Source organism: Haliaeetus albicilla, chromosome 19 (genome assembly GCF_947461875.1).
Source record: "Haliaeetus albicilla chromosome 19, bHalAlb1.1, whole genome shotgun sequence".
NCBI classification, from domain to species: domain Eukaryota; kingdom Metazoa; phylum Chordata; class Aves; order Accipitriformes; family Accipitridae; genus Haliaeetus; species Haliaeetus albicilla.
In genome coordinates, this window is record NC_091501.1 from 25,321,340 (window position 1) to 25,343,911 (window position 22,572).

General features: G+C 46.7%; 2 protein-coding genes and 1 long non-coding RNA gene across 5 annotated transcripts in view; 2 read left to right on the forward strand and 1 right to left on the reverse strand.

The window, feature by feature from the left end:
• BORCS5 (BLOC-1 related complex subunit 5) overlaps positions 1–6,753 on the reverse strand; it is a 77,046-nt gene extending 70,293 nt beyond the window's left edge. The window contains exons 1-2 of one of the 2 annotated variants that reach the window (XM_069806880.1): positions 6,491–6,753; positions 5,784–5,927 (exon numbers count right to left, since the gene is read on the reverse strand). In XM_069806880.1, the coding sequence (XP_069662981.1) occupies positions 5,784–5,927; positions 6,491–6,548 (202 nt within the window). In that variant the 5' untranslated portion in view covers positions 6,549–6,753. The remainder of the gene's footprint in view (positions 1–5,783; positions 5,928–6,490) is intronic. The other variant, XM_069806878.1, reaches the window with a different exon arrangement.
• On the forward strand, positions 5,794–8,135 carry LOC138689987 (uncharacterized). Of its 2 annotated transcripts, none has more exons than XR_011328752.1 (2): positions 5,794–6,026; positions 7,244–8,135. It is a non-coding gene; the product is annotated as an uncharacterized lncRNA (long non-coding RNA). The 2 variants fall into 2 exon arrangements; XR_011328751.1 differs by having other exon boundaries at positions 5,901–6,026; positions 6,892–8,135.
• A 3,227-nt stretch (positions 8,136–11,362) lies between these two features.
• Positions 11,363–21,054, forward strand: MANSC1 (MANSC domain containing 1). The gene is made up of 3 exons (XM_009925180.2): positions 11,363–11,917; positions 12,808–12,948; positions 16,751–21,054. The coding sequence occupies exons 1-3, from the start codon at positions 11,698–11,700 to the stop codon at positions 17,746–17,748; spliced, it is 1,359 nt and encodes a 452-aa protein (XP_009923482.2). The 5' UTR covers positions 11,363–11,697; the 3' UTR covers positions 17,749–21,054.
• Positions 21,055–22,572: the final 1,518 nt, after the last annotated feature.

Here is a 22,572-nt window from a genome sequence, read left to right on the forward strand (position 1 = left end):
CTTGGCAGTGGGACAGTAACCTCCTTACTTGTAGCTGGATGACTAGTTCTCAAACAGCTTCTCCTATATTACTAACATGCACCAATAAGTCCTTTATATGTATCTGTCTTTTTTGTTTACCATAACACTCCACTGCTACCAGAAAGACAGGCCTCAATCGTTTTTGAGGCTTGGGAGAGGTGCTGAAGACCTTTTACCAGTAGAGAATTCTAGCCATAAGTAGGAACAAGTTTACTTCCAAAAAAATAGGCTCCATAGGACAAATATAGCTTATAAGAAAGACAGAGAAAGACTTTTTACCAGGGCCTGTAGCAAGAGCACAAAGGACAATGGTTTTAAACTGAAAGAGGGTAGGTTTAAGTAGGACAAAAGGAAGAAAATTTTTTTATGACGAAGGTGGCAAGACACCGGAACAGGTTGCCCAGAGAAGGTGTGGATCCCCCATCATGAGAAGTGTTCAAGGTCAAGTTGGACAGGGCTTTAAGCAACCTGATCTAGTGGAAGATGTCCCTGCCTCTGGCAGGGGGGTTGGACTGGATGGTCTTTAAAGCTCCCTTCCAACCCAAACCATTCTTTGCTTCTATGATTCCATTCTAGACTTCATTTCTTTCAACTTCTATTTTAGGTACATGCCTAGAAGAAGGATTTTGTTTGGAAATCTTTTTGTCACCATCATACAGACAAGTCCATTTGTTTAATGAACCCTTTTTTATCTGGAGTTTCCAAAACAAATGACCAACCTGACATTAAATACCATCAGAAACAGCTGATGTAGCCTAGAATCTATTTGTGACACAGCTTCTGCAAAGTAACTAAGAAGTAACAAGACTTTTCTTCTAATACAAACTTTGTAAGCTTTTGCTTTTCATTTAACCCACTGGCAATGAAAGTTAAATCATTTTTCCTGCAAGAAGACATAGTCACAAATGGGTATCAATTACACGGACTTCCTTCAAAAAGACCCACAAGATTTACTTTGTCTTACAAAGTCTAGAGCATGCCACTTCCAGACAGCTACCCAAAACAGAGCCCCAGACACACACACTCCAAGCTCACCCATGTCCTGCTCCCTTTCTCAGAACTAATCAGTCAAGGAAAGTAACAGCATCAGTCTCAACCCATTTTAATTTGATTGTTAAATTAACAGATACACCAGTCAATGTTTTTGTTCCTACTATCAAGCTCTCAACATTTTGTTTCCCTTAGGTCTTGCTGACCTTGGCACAGAATAGGAATTATACTTGTAGCTGGATGACTAGTTCTCAAACAGCTTCTCCTATACTACTAACACGCACCAATAAGTCCTTTATATGTATCTGTCTTTTTTGTTTACCGTAACTCTCCACTGCTACCAGAAAGACGGACCTCAATCGTTTTTGAGGCTTGGGAGAGATGCTGATGCCCTCTGGAAGAATGCAATGAGCATTCTGTTTTCACAACACAAACTTAAAACGTAAACACCCTTTTCAAAAGCTTTTGGGAAGCTTTGTAACAATGTATATTTCCTTACCCCACCCATCTTGCTTTAATGACCAAGAAAAACCGCATAGAAAAAAAAAACAAACAACAGAATATTCACCCTTTGCTTTTCAACCCTGTCCACTGCTTCCTCACTTAACTGTGGTCAATAATCATTCCTAATTTAACACTTTTGTTTTCAGGTTGGCCCACCTGTTGGTAAAGGTGCTTTAGGTGCTTTGTCAAGTGAATCCCATTTCTTGCTAGCAGTCCTCAATCCTCAGAGAGGATCCCCTGGTCTTAAAAGCCAAATCCTGGGTCAGAGGTGATACTTTACAGATCTAGGAAGAACCTTTCTGAGAAAAATCCCACACTGAAGTACCTTCTCAACCTTCCACAATCATGACCACACAGAAAATTGCATTTTTAGGTTTTTTCCAAACACCTTCATAAGTTTTGTTCATAAGCTACAAAAGTATCACCACTTTGGATTACTCAGAGAAGATGACTTTGATTTTATACACAGCTGGTGATGACTTCATGCTATGAACAGACTGGAAGAACGGGGGGACACTGAACAGACAGAGGCTTCATTTTAATGCAAATATCCTCAGGAAGCTGCATAAAGGAAAGAAACAGCACATCGCATTTGTTGTGTATCACTTACAAAGAGGTCTCTACAGGGAATGCTTGTGACCAGGGAGAAAATAGGAGATTTCCTCTGTTGCTCCTAGAAGTCTAGATTACAAACTGTCCTCCCCACTTTAAAAAGAGTCTTGTTTCATCGACCAGTGAAGTTCCCTGCTAGCATTTTTAATAGGTTTTTTTTACATTCAGGAAAAAAAAATGCAAACACCCCAAATATATAGCAGTTTCTGGAGAATAACAATCAGGCACTTCACTCCCAGGTGCACTCCCTAAGAGTATTTTTTCCCTCCTCTCAGTCTGGGTGAGATTGGGATTTGATGTTTACAAATGGCAATACAACAGGCATCCACTGGAATGCTTTCCTAAACCCACCACATGTGGGACACTTTCCCCTTTCTGTCCACATGAATACAGCACCAGAGAAGATACTCCCTGGCATTAAGAAGAGAGACAGACATTCCCGTCCTTTTATTCACCAAAATAGGTGCTACACAACCACTTCAGGACAGTAGCGCCTACCCCACCAAAGAGCTATGTCTGACAGGTTTAAACACTGGAATCAGCAAATACTTAAACGCTGACCTCTCAAACACTGCTTATTACGCATGCTCAGTCACAATGACGGTACTTCGAAGAAGGCAAACATAACTTAGAAGGACCCTACACAACCACAGCTGGTAACTCTGAGGTGCAAGTCTTGCTGTAGAAGTCAAGGAAAACCTAGTATGAAAGATGTAATGGACACAACACTGGCATTTTCTTGCATGCAAGGGTGTACAACGCTAACGACCTCCAGCTTCACTGATCACAAGCTCAACTCAATATGGCTAAGAGAGGCTACTGCTTCGGCTCTTAAGTGCTTTGTCTCTCAAGAACATGCAGTCTCTTCATGACCATGTGCTTCCCCAGTCCACCAATTTAACTACTAGGCTGCTTCTGAGACTTAAAAGCAAAATAAAACCCCTTGGCTTTGCTTAGCCAAGGAGACACTGAAAAGAATAATGAAGCTTTCAAGGGCCATGAGCTCAGGTCTTCAGCTCTCCAAGCTGGTAGATCACAAGACACAAGTTTTTAGGATTAACTCCTAAAAGATCTCTAGTATCCTTCTTCATCCATTCCAGGAACATGATCTTGCATGTGAAGAATACAGAGACCAGTCCAAACCAGCACAGCTTCTCAAGCCAGCCTGTGGCAGACCTGGGGGTCTCTCAAGACTCGACTCACTCAAAAGACCACACTGCTTTCTGTAGTGAACACAAGTATCGCAGTCTGTTGTTCAAGTAATAACAAGTATTTGAGGCCGAAAAAGCTGTTCACAAACATAAACATGATTAAGCATGCAATACTCTTGAGCAGTCACCAGATGTCACCACATCGCAAGAGACTCGGAGGGAAAGTCTTAGCAGGCCAAGTGATAGAAATAGAAAAGGTTTCTATCATACATACACGGCTTCAGGTCGGAAGTAAGACAAACAAAAGCAACTCAGTGACCAAGACAACCTGCCATCAAACAACTTTACACATGCATGTTTAGGAGTTAAAGGACCGGGACTGGCCATCTAAGGCAGTGCCTTCCAACCTTTCTATCTCAGCCACATGACTGCTGCTATCTCTTCTTTCTTACCTCCTACCTCAAGCTCTGTATCCTTGCTCCTCAACCACCCATAAGGAACACCGCCTCTGGAAGCAATCACCAGTCCTGCTTCCCAGGACTTCCACAGCTCTTATGCAACGCAGGTTTGCTCACCACAGTTTGAGGCTGGGTGGAACTGAAACTCTTCGTCATTGCACTCTCACACATACAGAACAACCTCGGTGCCAGATGTTAATGCATCTTCTAAATTTGGTCTCTCAGATTAAAACTTCCTTATTTCTGTTGTGGATTTGGGTTCCAGCATTTACATTCCAAATTGCCACTGGCAAGATCCTGGTTCTGCCTTTTGTACAAGGAGGACTCAGGCAAAGCATGTTCTGCCCACAGGTAATGATCCAGCCTGCTGCTGACATGAACACTGCACCAACATCAGCAATCATACAGTCCATTCTAAAATGGCTGTGAAAGTGTTAGGAATAAATCAAATAAAGATTTCTACATCGCCCTCTGTAAAGTTCAAAAAAAAAAAAAAAAGGTATAACACACACAGTCTCTTTCCTTGGTCAAGAGGGACAGCAGCACCAGCCCCAAAAACATTCATGTCTGCTCTTCTACTTAATGGCCTCCCCATCTTTCTGTCCCTTCTGCTGCAAACAGTAGTCAGTGCTGCGCACATCTAGACACCTATCCAGCAGTACCCAGTAAAATGCCAAATATTTGGCCCATTGGGTTATGATAGTGTCCACAATTTCTAGTCATGTTCCAGGGTCCTCATGCAGCAGACACGGACATACACACAATAAAAAAAAAATTAAAAAAAAATAAAAAAAAAGGTTAGAGAGTTCCTATCCAAAAAGTGACATTGTGATGTTACATCACCTCTGGTGATGCCTGCAGGGCAAAGTGGCTACTTCACAGCAGCCAGGCATGAATCAGTGACACTCCGACCAGTCAGTAGCACCTAAACCTGCAGCTGTGCAAGACCACATCATTTCTTCCAGTAGCAGGGAAGACTGAACATCCCAGCTCCTTCCTCTCTTGTCACAGCAGGCCTACCAGGCAGGAGCAAGTGCTGCAGCCAATGCACGCATGCACAGTAGGCCTCGCATTTTCAAAAAAACACTGCCTCACTGAGTGTCCACAGCACATTCACACAAGCTTGCTGACCCACACTGTTCCAGGGAGAGGAACCCAGGAGCAGGCTGCCTTTACCAAATCAATTCGCGCAGGCTGCTCCAGACATCTTCCTTCCCAAGGGGCTTTCGGAGACTAAAGATGCTGCACAGTCTCCAGAAAAAGAGACAGCTAGAAGCCAGGCCGCAAAACACACAAACAGTTTGTGGTAAACTGTTGGCTTGGCAACTCTGATTTAAATCTTCACTTCCCTTTGAACAGAATAAGAGGAACAAAGAATGGGTGCAAGGGAAGAAAGAAACTAAAAAACTGGGAGGAAAAGAAACAAAGAAAGAAGGGGAGAGAGGCACAGTGGGAATTTAAGAGGTTCACCGATATAAAGGGATGTTGTCAACACAGGGCTTAAGGACCCATGCAAGCCTCAGTCCAACCCCTACAGCCCACCTCCAAAACTAAGAACAAAATCTCTAGGTTGGAAACGCCAACATGAAATACTGATTTTTAAAGCAACTGAATCCATAGACATGTAGCCATGACTCCAAGAGAGTAACACACAGATGTTTTTAAGAGCCTAGAGCAAAACTGGAGACTGTGGTCCATTATGTATTAGAATAGCATCTAATATATATATAACATGGCATCTCTCATCAACCAATGGTACAGGGCGAGCTCACATGCTTGGAGCTGTACTATCATCACAGCAGATGGTTCCACTGCAGAGAACGTTACTAGCACACTTCTAAACCACCCCCCCCCCCCCGTTTAGAAGGCTGGGAATAATTACAAAAGAACAAAAGGAAGTAAGGTTTAAAACAAGAAGAGTAATGAAAAATATGGACAGAAACATGAACTTCAGTAGGAACCTCAGGATACACAAAGCACACACTCTATTAGGTACAAAACAAAACAAAAAAAGGTCTTTAAAAGCAGAGGAAGAACAATTGCTTACCTTTCAAAAGGGGCTGGAAAGTTGGAATTTCCTGCAGTTTTATGACATCTGGATCATTGCTGACATTCCGGGAGGACTGCGTTCCTGGGGCTACCACCACGATGTCATCCATTTTTGCTCGCTGCTTGGCTGGCGACGGAGATGCTGGAAGGATACAGGAGAGGAAGGGAACGATCAGGTTAAGAAGCAGATTCCATCAGAACTCAACCCTCAGCAAGCGTTGCCACGTTCGACGCAGTACAGGTACGGTTTTTTTACGGCATAAACGCCTGGCCGAGACCCCCGAAGGGCCGCACGCTCCCCTCTCGCCCTCTCCCTCCCAGAACGTATTGCGTCCGAGCCAGAGTTTTTCAAAACCTGGTTCGCGGCCGGTTTTAAAACACCCGCACCGCTGACACCCTCCTCCTTCCTCCCTCCAGCGGGACACCGGCCCTCGCCCGGCCTCCGGGCTACCCCCGCCCGCCCGGAGCGGGCCTCGGCCGCCAGCGGAAGGGCCGGGCCGCCGCCGGCTGCAGCCTGGCGAAGAAAAGAAAAAGCCGTTCCCTTCTCCACAGCAACCGCCTCCGCCCCTCGCCTCCACGCAACCCCGGAGCCCTCCCGCGGGCATCCCCGCCGACCCAAAGGCAGGGGGAACCCCGCTGCCGGGGGAGGAGGGCCCCTGCCCGCCAACGTTCCGCTCCGCTCCCCCTCCCGCCCCGGCCACCGACCTGAGGCGCTGGGCTCGCCCGAGCGGCTCTCGGCCTCCGCGCTCTGCTCCGCTCCCATGGCGGCGGCGGCGGACGCCGGCCTTCCTCCCCCGCCTCCTGCAGCGCGGGGAGCGCCGGGGGGAGCAGCGCGGCCCCCGCCGCCGCCCGCCGACGGGGCTTCCGCCGGCGGCTGCGCCCGGGTGACGGGCAGGCTCCGCCCCGACAGGCCCGGCCCGGCCCGGCCCGGCTCCGCGCAGAGGCCGAGGCCGCACGGCCCGGGGAGACCAGGGGGTGGCGGCTGCGAGGCCGGAGGCCTCTCCCCTCCACACACACACACGCCCCCCCGGCCTGCAGGCCCGGCCCTCCTGTGAGGCGGGGACGCAAACCAGCGCTAATTTTTTTTTTTTTTTTTTTTTAATTAGGGATATTAATTTTTCTGGCCGAAGGCAAAGCCGCCGAACCCCAGAGTGCTGGGTCCCAGGCCGCCCGGTAAAGCCACCCCCGGCAGGGCCACGGCTGTTCTCCCGTGGGTTGCTGGGTGGGCTGGCAGACATCACCCACCCACCCCCCAAAAAAAAAAAATAAACCCAACCCTACAGCCCCTTGTCCGCGGCAGGGCGGGAGCCGGCTGCCTTCATCCTTGGGCCAGGAGCGAGGTAAAAGCAGCCCCGACCAAAAGTTCACAGGCAGCTCAGGTTAAGAAAAAAAAAAAAAGTGAAAAGGAGAAGGAAACATGCTTTGAGATCGCAGACTTATTATTTTAATATTTGACAGTCAAATCAGCAAAGAAGCCGCGCAATTGTCTATGACGGAAGGGTCGTCTATAACCGTGGAAGAGGGCTAGCTTACCAACAAGCCTGTTCTCCCCCCGCGCACGATTCCCAGAGTCATCGAAAGCTCTGCGCTGAACTCGGCATCGTTTCTCCTGGCTGCCTCTGCTAACTGCCACCAAGATTTAATTTAACACAAAAATAATGCTCCTGTCTCATGGGAACAGCACCTCACAACTGTTAGCCAGATCAAGGCTGTGGGAAGACGGTCCCAATCCAGCATCGCCTTTTGTAGGCTCTACTATGTACTTTTGTAACCTAATAATAATTGACCTTTCTTTCAGCTACCTGAACGACTGCTTGATCCCTGCCAAAATAACAAATAAATAGTATGAAAGCAATGTAAGTATTTGGGGGCAAGAACAAACTATTCGTGGCACAATTTGGTTTACAGACTTGAGTTCCTAATCTGCAATATGCATACACATGAATAAAGTCATACCTGTGAGTAGTCTCTGGCTTTTAAGGAAGGACTGGCAGTGTTTAAAGAGAAATGCTGCAGTGTTTAAAGATGAAGTGCACTATGTCCATAGGACTACAGCCTACCTATTGCTTGCCACAATGTCATTTGACATTATCCGTCAGGCTCGGACGAATTTTAAAATTAGCTGCGTTGGATCAGCACATTTAACTTCAATTTGCATCCTTTCCACTTCTATGGAATGGACTTCTCACTCCTCTCTGCAGTGTTTTCATTTATTATTGTGAAAGTGTGAATTTGTGGTATACCACCACCCCCGGAAAAGTTTTAATTTAGCTATCAACCAAGATATGTGTCTACCGCGTGGAATTTTATCATTGCAAACATTATTAAAATTAAGGTATATTTTAATGTGTTAGTTGTGTGAGTGAATTCTTTATTTTGCCACTAACGTAGGTATAACACAAGTCCTCTGTAGTGTCCTGCAGCCAGTAACTGAATTAATGTACTGAAACAGCGTACGGTTTTATGTGTCTACATTAGAATACATAAATCTGATGTTTGTGTTACCGTGACCCAAGCAACTTAAGGGCCTTGGCATATATTTTATATCATTTCTTATCAGTTTCATTTTTCCTTTATGACTTACTCTGTATATTCAATGCTGGACCTAAGTGGATTATTTGAAACTGCCTGGTATATTAAATGCGTAATTGCAGGTTCCTCAGAAGGGCCTGGCTAGGGCTTCAGGCAGAAGCTGTGCATGGGGGTAACACGGCACAGGAATAGCCCTGACCTACCTGCCCCTGCATCGGGGGGGGTGTCACCTCTTGTGCAGTCCCGATTAGATGGGCACAGTCCCCTTGGCCCCGTTGCCGCCACCAAGCAAGGTGGGTCAGGAGCCACGCTCCTGCACTCTCCCAGACCGGTTTACAATGACTAGTTTGGGGGGCAAGGGATTTAACTACGTGTGAGTGAAAGTGAGTGTGAATACCCACAAATGTACTTACATGTATATATTTGAAGTTCCCCTTTTCTGCGCCCAGGTGTCTCACCCTGTAGGGCACCAGCTCCCAAGCAGAGAGGTGCTCTACAGAGGCAGGATAACACATTTAGCGACCTAGCACCGTGACGCGGGGCTGACGGGGTCCAGCCATCCTCCCCTCTCTCGGTCTCCCTTCCTTCCCATCTCCATGCGGAGGGGAGCAGGGCAGCTGCTGGGCAAGGCACGGTCTCTCCTAGCCAGTGTTTTTCCGCATGGGTTTTGATGGATCTCGGCTCCCCTGCACCTCATCAGCCTGGCTGAGTTGCGTTTGCTCTCTCCAGGGAGGCTGAATGCCCACCCTACAGAAAGGAGGTAGGGAGGAGGGAAAGAAGCAACGGTGGCTGGACTGGGGCAATCGTGTCATCCCATAGTATCTCTTCTGCCCTGCTCATATTATATATCACATCAGCTCTTTCATAATCCCATAATCATCTAAGCCTGTCTGTGTGGGTCTCCACGTTCGCTATCATTCCAGTACCCCGACACCCCTAACCTTTAACGCTAACACAACAGCTCCGGTGAAGAACCATATTCTTCACCCTCCAGTTACGACCACCTCAGCCAGACCTTCAGCCTTTTTTTTGAGCTTCTTTCAGCTCAGCTTCTCTCACCACCACTATGTAAGCAAAAGCAGGTGGCAGCTGGGGCTCTGCCTAAGGCATAGCACAGGTAGCATTTGTGCTTGCTTTTAGTATTCATTCCCATAGTGACTATCATTGTGTGATATGGTTAGTAGGTGACAACTTAAATGTTCACGTTCTCTTACAGCTTTTTCTTTTAATAGTGAAAATATTTTTACCAGTTTACTAAAAGAGGGAAACCTGGCTAGAAATAAACATTTTCTTAAACAAGTGCAGCTGAAAATTTCAGAAAAAAAGCACCAAGTGTGCGAGAATTACAACGAAACATTAGGGATTGCCCCAGATTGGCCATTTGATGTGAAATGAGATGACGGGCTCAGTCTCTTACAGCACTTATGTCCAGATAAATGCCAACACCCAGCTGTATTAACAAAGGAGATAGGGACCAACTGGGCGTGAAGAACCAGTCAGCCGCCCACCCCTTGGCGTGGGTCGCTGGTGTTAGGCACAGCGCAGGGCAGGCAGCAGGGCAGCGTGAAGCAGGACGTGCCCACGGCTGCTGCTGCTGCCGCCGTCACTGCGCCCCTTCCAGGGGAGGATCTCAGAGAAGCAAGAAATCTCACCTCGATTTAAGTTTCTTTAAAGTAGACGGCAGGTGTCTGCCAGAGGCGCAACCAGACGCCCTTTTTTCATTATTCTACTCTGACCATTGCAGTATGTAAAATGACCTGCCCTTTGGTATCTCTTCATGTAATGGACCATCCCTAAAAAGGAAATGTCTTTTATTTATGCATAACTGTGTTATTCTAAGTACTTATAGCATTCTTATCCTTCTCTCTAAGGGTGAGAGACCTGAAAAAGAAGGACTACACCTTACAGTCTTTTTATTCCTTGCACTCCTTACTTTCTGGGCCACTTTTACTCCTCAACACTGCCCCAAAAATAATAAGAAAAAAAAATTTAAAAGAGGAAATGAAAAATTTCCAAGGAAAAACATTACTTAAGCAAGCAATTGCACTAAGGCCGTTGAGAGAAGACTGGCTAAGCCACCAGTCCATGCTCCCAGTAGACTGGCTTGTCCGTACAACGCCTGTTCAGCAAATACCCTGTGCTTGGCTATGATTTGAACAGGATTACTCAGGTAGCAAAGAGACGGGCGGGCAGGAAGGCAGGAGGGCAGGCAAGAGGGCAGGAGGGCAGGAGGGCAGGCAGGCAGGAGGGCAAGCAGGCAAGAGGGCAGGCAGGCGGGCAAGAGGGCAGGCGGGCAGGAGGGCAGGCAGGCGGGAGGGCAGGCAGGAGGGCAAGCAGGCAGGTAGGCAAGTGGGCAGGCGAGCAGGCAAGAGGGCAGGCAGGAGGGCAAGAGGGCGGGCAGGAGGGCAGACAGGCAGGTGGGCAAGCGGGCAAGAAGGCAGGCAGGCAGGGGGGCAGGCAGGAGGGTGGGCAGGTGGGAGGGCAAGCAGGCAGGTAGGCAAGCGGGCAGGAGAGCAGGCAAGAGGGCAGGCTGGCAGGCAAGAGGGCAAGCAGGAGGGCAAGTGGGCAGGAGGGCAGGCAGGCTAGAGGGCAGGAGGGCAGGCAGGAGGGCAAGCAGGCAGGTAAGCAAGTGGGCAGGAGAGCAGGCAAGAGGGCAGGCAAGAGGGCAGGCAGGAGGGCAAGAGGGCAGGCAGGAGGACAGGTAGGCAAGAGGCCAGGAGGGCAGGCAGGAGGGCAGACAAGCAGGTGGGCAAGCGGGCAAGAGGGCAGGCAGGCGGGCAAGAGGGCAGGCGGGTAGGCAGGAGGGTGGGCAGGCGGGAGGGCAGGCAGGAAAGCAAGAGGGCAGGCAGGAGGACAGGCAGGCGGGAGGGCAGGCAGGCAGGAGGGCAAGCGGGCAGGAGGGCAAGCGGGCAGGAGGGCAGGAGGGCAGGTAGGAGGGCGGGCAGGCGGGAGGGCAGGAGGGCAGGTAGGAGGGCGGGCAGGCGGGAGGGCAGGAGGGCAGGTAGGAGGGCGGGCAGGCGGGAGGGCAGGAGGGCAGGTAGGAGGGCGGGCAGGCGGCCGGCCGGTGCCCGCCTCCCCCGCGGCCCCTCCTCCCGGACGTGCCGCCGGGCCGGGCCGGGCCGGGCCGGGCCTGAGGCGCGTCGCCCGCCGTTCCCCGCCGCTGCCTTCCCGCCCCCGGACGGCGGGGAGAGGGGAGCGGGGTCAGGCCGAAGGTGCCCCCAGAAAGCCGCTTCCCCGGCTGCCAGCGCTTGGGGAAGGCGGCGGCGGCGGCGAACGGCGGTTTCCGTGCGAGGAGGGTCCCGGCCCGTCTGTGGTAAAGGGGCGCCCCGGGGCCGGCGCCATCCCAGCGCCGCCGGGACCCCGGCCGAGCCACCCCGGCCATGTCCCCCGGTAGCAGCCGGTGGCCGGTCCGGTTGCTGGCGGTCACCTGGCTGATGGCCGTCCCGTCCCTGGGTCAGGAGTGCTCCGCGGAGAAAATGGAAGATACCATCATCGACATCGACATCTCTCTGGGCCGAGGCATCCGGGGCGCAGAGCCAGCCTACGCCCCCACCGCGGGGGCCTGCCTTCGCGCTTGCTGCTCCGGGGAGAAGCTCTCAGGTAACCGGCTCCTCCTCGGCCCTTTGCCGTAGTCCGACGTGCGACCGCTCGGGAATTACTCCTGAAGTTTGGGCTCGCGGGGTTTTCAGGCAGAAGGGACAAGGCGGCTCTCTCTAGTCAGCACAGAAGCCTTAATTTAGGCTTTCGTGCCCGCTGCGACGAGTAACAGCTTGCGGCTGACCGTCCCGGCTCGCCAAGCGTGGTGTTGGGTCTTAACGCAAGACCCCGTAGCATTCAGGAATCTAGTCGCAGCAGAGAAACAGCGGTAGTTGTAAATGTTACAGCCTCTCACGTCCCCTGACTCGACGAGTTGCGCTTGGTGGACGCTCTACAAAGTAAGCGGCGCTTTGCGCCGTGTTTAATTTTAGCCGAAAAATGAGAGCGCTTGCCCTTCTCTGAGACTGCTGGTTCGCATCAAGGTCTCGGAGCAGCAGCAGGAGGTAGAGCAGCAAGGAGAAATGACAGTGGTAAAGGTGACTCCTCCATCGGCGACAAGCCAAGCGGTTTCTGGGATGGGATAGGGAAAAGCGCATAAATCATTTTCTTTCCTGTGAGTATATCAAGGAGGTTTTCAGATTTATCAGGATTTGTAAGTGAGAAATTGTTATATAGGAAGTGGTGCCGGTGTGGTGTGGGTGAGGGGAGGATGAGGAATTAGACTCATTGTTTCCCCAAGTTCATCTGTACGGGAAGAGGAAGGTATGACCTTTCATGTATTGGCCCAGGGCCATTCTTTTGCAGTCCTGGGCTGTTTTTCTTGCAGGAATGTTACACATTAGTAGTTTTCCTCTTACTCACACGAGGAAAAATTAATCTAACAAACTAGAGCTCGTTATCAAGATGCTATAAAAGTTCTTATTGCTGAAACATGTATTTATCATGTTTTGCAGGAGACAAGAAGTGCAATTTGATGATTTTTGATGCTCAAAGGACAAGTGCACATCCAAACTGCTACCTGTTTTACTGCCCTAGCACAGAGGCTTGTCCAATGAAACCCGTGACAGGATTTGTGAGCTACAAGATAACAAGAGGTAAATAACAGTGAGAGCCACCAGTCCCCACACTAGATGACTTTTGCACCTGTGAGTTTTCAGTAGTGACCAGAAAATGTTTGGGGGTTGTGTTTTTGGTAAAATGTTCTAAGCCAAGCACCATAATTTGAAAGTGCTGCTCTTTTGCTCTGTGGAAGATGGATGGGCAGGTGTGTGGTGAGCTCCTGCATGGGCCCAGCTTCCCAGCTGGAATAACATCCCAACCCTTATGAAATTCCTTCACGTTAGATTCAGAACTCCTCATAATTTTCCCTTGCTTAAAACAAAAAGAAGCCGCTTCCGTCTTGATATATTCAAGAAGGAAAATTTCCTGTATGTAATGCTGAAGAGTTATCACTGAAAGCAATGGAAATACAATGCCCTTGTAAGCCATCACTGTATTCAAAGGATCCATGCTACTCTGATGAATACCATATACACACAGGCAGAAACACTGAGCAAATGTTGGGCAAGCCTCGGAGCACCGGTGTGATGTTGCTGAGTAACTGGCGATAGTAATCATTATCTTCTGCTTTCAGTTAGGGAACCTGAAGCGCAGATGCAAACTGCCTAAACTCAAAACTTTATGGCATGTGGGCTGCACACTCAGAAATTTCTTGCTATCTGTCACGTGCTGTGGGATTTTTAATAGTGAGTCTTACTTGTTGACTGACGTTGACTTGCACCAGACCTGTTTGAACGGCTCAGATAAGAAACTGATAATTAGACTGTCCTCCTGCCAAGAGTTCACAAGGTGGTTTCAGTGTGGCTGCTTGAGAGAGCAGAAATTTCATATTTCCAGAGACTGAACTTTTGCTGAAAAAGAGAACTTTTCCAAGAGGAACTGTGCAAGGAGTGACAGCCAGATATGTAGAAAGATTATTCAGATAATGTTACCAAATATTTTTGTGCAAGCATAATCACACAGGAATTGGGCAAAAGCAATGTGCAACAAATGAATTACATGCCTGTAAAATTATCGTTAGAACTATTCTTTTCTCCAGCTCTTTCTCTCCTAGAAGCATATGGGGGTTTCAAACAAATAAACAAGAAATGTAATCATGCTTGTGCTTTTGTCCTGCATGTAGTGTAATGCTTAGTTAACAACTTGATTGCCTATACCATCTCTTTTTAATTTTGCATTTTTTAGCTTCTGTGAACATTGAATTATGGAAAGATGATGCTAGCTTATTTACGCTAGCTTATTTACCTTATGTTCCTAAGAAGTTTTCAAAGGTGGCACCTGGGTGGTGTTGGTATGGACAAACATTTCAAGCTTCGTTTTTTTGTATGAGAATCTGAATGTGGTTACCCTGAAAACCAAACTAAAAGGGGGAAAGGTGCTTTACTGGTAATAAGGCAACTTAAAATACTAATGCTATGTTGGTAATGAAATTTTGTTTTTTCTTTTTTTAACTATCCTTGTGGCTGCTAACTAATGGAAACAACCTATGGCTTGGGAAGTAGAACATTTCCTGGTCCTAGTTGCAAAGAGCTCTTGCTAAAAAAGTAATAACATTTCTGGTTTCTGCTGTTCATGTACTTTTGTGGCACTTGCCTTTTCCACCCCACCAAGATACCCAGGCAAGACTGCTGGGTTCTAGCAAAGTATGCTCAGGAGGTGTTTAGTTTGTTTTTGAAGAGTGACAACCTAAAGTTTGGTTTCTAATGCAGTTTATCGGATTTGAGATACCAGCAGGACCACTTGGGTTTTTAATCTCTTTTTAAAGTTTGACTTGTGTAGCGCCCTTGTTCTTTCTTACCAACAACCTTATCTATCCTAATACCCCAGCTGGGCCTCGCATGCAACAGTTTTGGGCAATTACATTTGGGAGTTTGTAGCCTAAAATGGAGACAAAAGTATACTATAAAATCAATGTTTGATGCTGAAAACGTGGAGTAGAGTTAATTAATGCAGGCAGTTACATTAATTAATCCAAGTGCGGCAGAGTATCATTGATACTTAACTCCTGTATGGGACTCGTCAGGTAGCCTCCCTCACCCTGTGCTCCCTCCACCCGTCCTTTGAACGCTGCATGAATGCTCGGGGCTTTTCTAGCTGTTGCCCAGGCGAGTGAAGTGAAGATGCCATAGCATGCTGCAAGCGCTTTGTGGCTGTCACACAACATACGCCGTTTGTTTAAACGCGCGGGGCGGGGGGAGCATCCCTGGGAGTGCGTCGGGAACAGGGAAAAAGTGAGTTGAGGACTGACTCTGGTGGTGACAGGCCATTTCCTCGCTGGTCTGGAAGTGTGTCCAGAGCTGCAGAAGCAGCTGAGAGTTTGGGCGTCTTCGGCCGTACAGTTTCTGATTCTGAAATCGCTGAACATTTTGTTACTTAAGGCCACTCTCTAAAAACAGAGTATGGCTTTCTCTAAGTCAGACCTTGTGGTTGGAATCCGTAATCTCTGTCTAGGATCTTGCTTTGCTAACAAGCTGGTGCCTGACTGGAAGGGTAGGATTAAAATTGATGTCTATAGTTCAAGGGAAGTAGTTGCTGTGCTCTTGTTTAAAGCATTGCCAGTTTTTTTGTTTGTTGTTTTTGGTGGGGTTTTTTGCACTTTGGTTTTTTGTGGAGTCTTAGGGCTTGGAAATACATATTAAGACAGCAGCCAACTAGGCTTCTTTGTATGTATAATAAAACTGACATAAATCCACCCCTCTAGATAAGAGTTCCTACTTGAGAAAAAAGTGACAATGAAAATGTCATAGACTTTTTGTTATTTGTTTCAATTCCAGTGCAGTTAAACCTCTTTTTGTCTATAAAAAAGAGATGAGTGAGAGTCAGAACTACATGAGAGCATGTTCTCTTTTAAATGTTCTGTGCGGCAGCTGAATGATAATATGTATTATAATTATAAATACAATTATAAAATTAATATATGCATGTATATAAATCTGAATTATAACAATTAGCCAGTCTTTCCAAGAACTCGTGCTCACCCGAATTTTCTCTATAATACCTGTGTAGAATGAGATAGCTGCTAGGATTATCATTTGTATGGAATTTCTGTCACATAATGCTGTTGCCCTGCTTCCAAATTCTGTTGAAAGACCTTCACCCACCTGTTATGCAAGGAATACATATTGACTTCTGGAGAAATCATAAAGTGTAGTCTGCTTCTTATGGAGGCCTTCACTGCAAATACCTTGGAGACTCTCGAGCAATGTCTTTCTTCTAGCATGGCAATAGGAGCTAAGGTCTTTCCTACAAATCAGTACGTGTATAAAATTGCCTATAAAATGGGGGTATTATTGCCACCTCGTATCATAAGACACTTTTTGTATGTGAACTGAATTGTGTCAAGCAATCACAGGGTGCTTGGATATTACAAGAAAGGAGACTATATCATCATCTTGGCTAGGTGGAAATGTGTATGTCTGACAAATAAAAGTGATGTTGGTAATATCTACTTCTTAACTGACAGAGGTGGAGAATGGTTTGAAGGCAATGGGCCTGCTCACTCTGCTTTTCACCTCTAAATAAAGGCTTACATGCATGCAATAGGAATATAAAACAATCGGATTGGGATGCTTGCTCTGCACAGGTGAATGCTGTAAGAAGCTGCATCAGGGTCCGATATGCCCAGGTTTGAGGCTGACATGTCTTGTGACACAGACAGAATTTAAAAGTTACTCTCCATATTTTAAAGAAAGGAAGATCTTGATGCCTCAGTTTCATTAGCCTTTACTTTCTGGAGCCCACTTATCTCTCTCTTACTGAGAAATACAAATAGAGTAAGCCTGTGGGAGTCAAAGAGAGATTAATAATTAAATACTGGTATTCCCTTTCTGTTTCCAGACACCCATGCGTCAGAGGATACAACCTTCAAAAGTGAGGACTTTTCTTCAAATGGGTATTCTTTGTCCTTGGATGCTGGAGCCTTTATTTCTCGCAGTCAGACTAGCCATCAGAATCCTACTGCTGCTTTGCAACAATCTGTCTCTCATCAGACATCTGAGCTGAACCACGTGGGCAAGCATTTAGACAATGCTGAAGTTCATACCGTTTTTCCTGAATCTCAAAAGGCAAAACATCCTGAGAGCTTAGACCCCATCCCAAGGCAGAAAGTAATTAACCTGCTGCCGCCAAAGATGTCTTCTGCTGTTCAAATTGGAAACCTCTCTGCTTCGTTCCCCACCACTCAGTCTAGCGCTCCTGAACACAGCAGTACTACTCTTACTCCGCTGCCTACAAGCACCACCCGACTGGAGTCCCATAAAATCTCTCTGCATCCTGGTGGTGCTGAACCTCCTCCTGTCACCACCACCACCACAGCTACCTTTCCACCTACTTCAACTGCTAGAGCTAAACCTGGTGTCCCTGCCACCAGCATCGCTGCTACTCGTGTTCCTCTTTCCAGTTCCACAACTTCCTCTACTTCTACAATCAAGCGGGTGACCACGAATTCCAGATCTGCTACCACCCCGTCGGGGCTAAGAACTTCAGCCGTGCCTCCTGAGCCAACAGTTGTGTCTTCCAACAATACCAGCCAGGTTACCCTCCTCTCTTTGTCAGGTTTCGCTCCGTCTACTAGTGATTCCCCCATGGCTTCCCAAAATGACCCTCAGGGTTATGACCCCTCTGATTCAGGAAGCTACCTGCCAGAGAGTGTTCTGAGAGGGAAAGGTGTCGTTCAGCTGGGAGAAAAAAGCAGCCTTGTAGCGGCTTTGCTTTTTGGGGTGATATTCCTGTTGCTAGTTATTGCACTGACAGGGAAGAAAATAAGCGAATCTCTTCAGAAAAGGCATTATACCAGGCTGGATTACTTGATCAATGGAATGTATGCTGATGTATGATGGGGAGAGGGAATAAGATTGTAAGGAGCATCTGTCATCTTTGAGAGGACAACTATGAAATGGAACAGTAGATACTGAAATCTCAGAAGAGGATAGATTTGGGTTTTGGCTGCTAATGGGAAAGCGGCAGATGGCTTTGGTGGGGAATAGAACTGCTCTTTCTACGCTGAACTGTAATCACTATCATTTTTCATTTATTACTAAATCCTGAAAATAAACACTCAAATCCAAGTTAAGCTAAGAAGGTCTTATATTTAAGGAGAAAAAGCATTTCAAGAGCTTAATCTGTACTGTGACAAGATTAGTGGAATAGAAGTACACCTAATAAATTGAGGACCTCTGCAGTGCGTGAGAATTTTCAGTGCTGTTTGCACCAAATGCCACAGTGTTACATGATTGTCTGGCAATCCTATTTACTCTGTTTGTAGCCTTAAAGGAGTACTTAGTAGTAGAGCTTTGCGTCCAAATGGTTTTAGGTACAAACAGTAAAAATTGTAGTACACATAGCATAGCTTAATTTTCCTTAGCTACATATAGTTTATGGATATATATGTATCTTTAATGTTTTTTTCCGCATACATCTCAAGCTATCCTTAAAACCACGTGCTGCAGATCTGCGTTTGCCTTTTCCAAAGAGCTCGCCACCCTGTAGCACATTGGCTTTTTGCAATATGTGTCAGAGAGAAGGAGTTTTTATCATATCAAAGTAAACCAAGCTGCAGTCAAGCTCTTAGTAATGGCGTGACCAAGTGACTTGGCATATGCATGAGAGAGAATCTGTTCTAATGTACCAAAGTCCCTAACAGTTGAGGCTCAGCACCTGATCATAGAGCAGGCAGAAACTTGTGAGGGGGCTTGGCAAAGACACCACCTGTGTTATTGGCAGAAGACACACAGGAAGGTGTGGTCTCCTTTCGCTGGACATCTCAGGGGAGGTAAAGAAGTTTTAAAGGAAAATGGTGGCTATGTTGTAGGAGGGTGCCAACCTCAAAGAAGTTTCCTATGGTCAGCAGGAGCAGATGAACAAGGTTGCATTATCTTCATGCTTCTGGTGTTCTCCGACTTCGCTCACCAGGTTGGTGGCTCTTGAAAGAGCTGCTTGCAAGTGCTGGACTTGCTGTCCCTCCCAAACACGCAGAGCTTTTACCAGCTTTCAAAGCACACCCTCTTCACTTCTAGGGTCATCTTCACGTGACCAGTAAGCATAGCTGCTCCGTATGTTTCCCCACCTCTGCAACAAGAGATGAGTGAGAGTACGTGTGAGCATCTACTGCTTGCTACACAACTTCCAGTTTATATTATTTACGTTTCACCTTACACACACCGAGTCTGAATCTGATTTTAGAATGAAAGACTAGATCTCAGAGTATCCATGTGGCCGGCAGCATAATCTATGACAAACATCAGGTCAGAAAAAGAAGGGTGCCTCATGAATACAAGGAAATAATTCTATTACAAAATATGAAATGTGACTCATGTCCAAGAAGTTCTTAGATCTGTCAAGCTTAGTGCGGTGGGAAGCAATCGTGATCCAAAAATGGCCTCAAGGTAAGTTTTCTGAGAGCTCTAACAATAACTTTATGCAGAAAATTCTCTGAAAATTCCATTATTCAAAGATCAAAGAAGAGTCAGTGTTCCTTATGTCAAGATATATGGAGGCTGCAAATTGCTTTATACATACAAAACCAGCTGGTCTTCTACATTGCTTAAGTCTGACAATGCTTAAATGAAAAACATTCTGGATAACCTCTTTAAAAGTGAACAAAATTACAAAAGAAGAGTATCTCAAGTTTATCAGCTTGTCTGTTGACTGCACTTTGTTTAACCTCAGTTTCTTTTTTTTTTTTTTTTTTTAATAGCTATTTTCAAAGGTTTCTGGTCAAGGAACATGACGAGGGGTAACAACATTTCTGGGAAATGAGTTAATAAAATGACAAGTAGTAGGCCCAGTTGTGGGCTGTAAAAATGCAGGTGCAGATCTGAGGTTGACCGCAGTTTTCTCCCAAAAGAACTACAACTTTGCAAGAAGCCTTCTATGTTGCTGATGCCATTACGGCAGCTTATTGCAGGAGAGGTGCTGAGAACAACCCCTGAATCCTCACTGTGCATTTCTGCTGTAATAACTAATTTGTTAGAGGGAGAGATGGTTGGTATTAATTGGTACAGTACAGTAGAGCTGTGTTCAAGAGAAGGCAGGCAGGCATATCTTGGGGTCGTTCAGAGCACTGGGCATGTATTTGGCTAATATCATTAGAAACATTGCCCTCCAATCCAAACAGCAGTGTATGTCAAGCATGGTGAATGGCAGAAGTAAAGCAGAGAGGTGCACAGGTACCATGACTAATTCGGTGGGGATGCTGAGTGGAGTGGCCTTTCACAGTTTTTGAGTGAAACAAACAACTTTAAATGTTCTTACCTTAAAAATCCTTTTTTATGCTTGAGCAAGGAAATGTAGGTATTAGGCAGGTGTACTGAAACACCTTTTTATTTTGCCATCCATTTGTCTTGTTGGATTAAGAAAAATGGAATTATTAGGTGACCAGTTTGAATCTTTCTGGAGGGCCATTTACAAGCTGAAGCTATGTTTGAACACTAGAGGGCAACAACAGTTTATTGAATAGAATTGACAAGTTTTGAGGATGCCAATTTAAAAATGTTTTAATTAGCTCGGTTTTTTACTTTCCTATCAATGGCTATTTCATTGCAAAAATATTTTATAGGAAAGCTGGTTTTTTTATTGGAAGGTTCTGGGTGGAGGATTATATACGCGCACTTTTAAAACTTCTTACTATATCATATAGTGGTAGTGAACAGCTGTAGAAGGCAACAAAACTAAGCATTTTATCTTCTCTATTTTAATAATGTTAAATCAGATTGTATTATTAGTCACGTATGGGCATTGCCAGTTAACAGAGCAGGAGAGAGAGATTTCCTATCGTCATTCAACTATGCTGCTTAATTATATGCGTTTTGGGAGCTAATTTATTTGTCTGGATAATGCTCTTGTATAATGAAACAGAAAGGAGTGAGACAGAGTAACTGTAAAAAATCCATCCAGTTTTTATGGTTTTCAACACTGTCTATCTGAAATTCCTGTGCACTCTTCTGTTTTTCCATTGGCGTCCTCTGTGGTCTTAACTGTGCACCACACTCATGTCACTGGATCATCAGCCATCATGATATGATGACAACCTGTGCACTTGGGGTGGCTCTTTCTGAAGGTAACCAGTTATGTTATGGCTCGAGGCCAAAAGCTGATTGACTTTAATCACCTGGAGAGTGTAATAAGTGCTGTAGCTGCTTGTTTTCATGTTGTTGCTTTATAGCGTTGAGCAAACATGAAGTGTGTAAATACCTAAATATAGACAGTGGTGAACAAAACTGTTTTGTGGTATTGTACAGTAGGGCAAATAGAAAGCCCAAATTTTATAACCACTGCAAACAATCTTAAAGAAATAAATTGCAGATCTATTTGAGATGTATGAGAAGAGCACATAGTCCCTACCTCAAAGGGCTCCAAACTCAGTGTAGCATGTTCTCTTCAAATTCAAATGCTTCAGTTTATTGTAATTCCTTTAGGAGCGGAAAATGCTTATACTCAGGATTCTTTCAAGTAAATTACTAACTGTGGTGGGTTGACCCTGGCTGGATGCCAGGTGCCTACCAAGCTGCTCTATCACTCCCCTCCTCAGCTGGACAGGGGAGAGAAAATACAGTGAAAGGCTTGTGGGTCGAGATAAGAACAGGGAGAGATCACTCACCAATTACCATCATGGGCAAAACAGACTCAACTTGGGGAAATATTAATTTAATTTATCCAACCCTGATTTTATTGGTAATAATGAGAAATAAAAACTAAATCATAAAAACACCTTCCCCCCACCCCTCCCTCCTCCCCAGGTTCAACTCCACTCCCAATTTTCTCCACCTCCTCCCCGCCAGCAGCACAGGGGGATGGGGAATGGGAGTTGGGGTCAGTTCACATGTTGTCTCTGCCGCTCCTTCTTCCTCAGGGGGAGGACTCCTCAACACTCTTCCCCTGCTCCAGTGTGGGGTCCCTCCCACGGGAGACAGTCCTCCACAAACTTCTCCAATGTGAGTCCTTCCCATGGGCTGTGGTTCCTCACAAACTGCTCCAGCGTGGGTCCCTTCCACGGGCTGCAGTCCTTCAGGCACAGACTGCTCCAGCGTGGGTCCCCTGTGGGGTCACATGTCCTGCCAGAAAACTTGCTCCAGTGTGGGCTTCCCACGGGGTCACAGCCTCCTTCGGGCATCCCCCTGTTCCAGCATGGGGTCCTCTCTCCCTGGGCTGCAGGTGGATATCTCTTCCACCATGGACCTCCATGGGCTGCAGGGGGACAGCCTGCCTCATCATGGTCTTCACCATGGGCTGCAGGGGAATCTCTGCTCTGGCACCTGGAGCACCTCCTCCTCCTCCTTCTGCACTGACCTGGGGGTCTGCAGGGTTTGTTCTCTCACATGTTCTCACTCCTCTCTCTGGCTGCAGTTTCTGTCCCACAGAAACTTTTTTCCCCCTTCTTAAATCTGTTATCCCAGAGGTCCTACCACCATCACTGATGGGTTCAGCCTTGGCCAGCAGCAGGTCCATCTTGGAGCTGGCTGGCATTGGCTCTGTTGGACACAGGGGAAGCTTCTAGCAGCTTCTCACAGAAGCCACCCCTGTAGCCCCCCCTGCTACCAAAACCTTGCCACGCAAACCCAATGCACTAACCCACTAACAAAACAAACAAAAAAACGGAAAAATAATTACACGAGAGACAGTTTCAAAACTGAATCTTATTTTCCTCCTCGTACAAAACCATC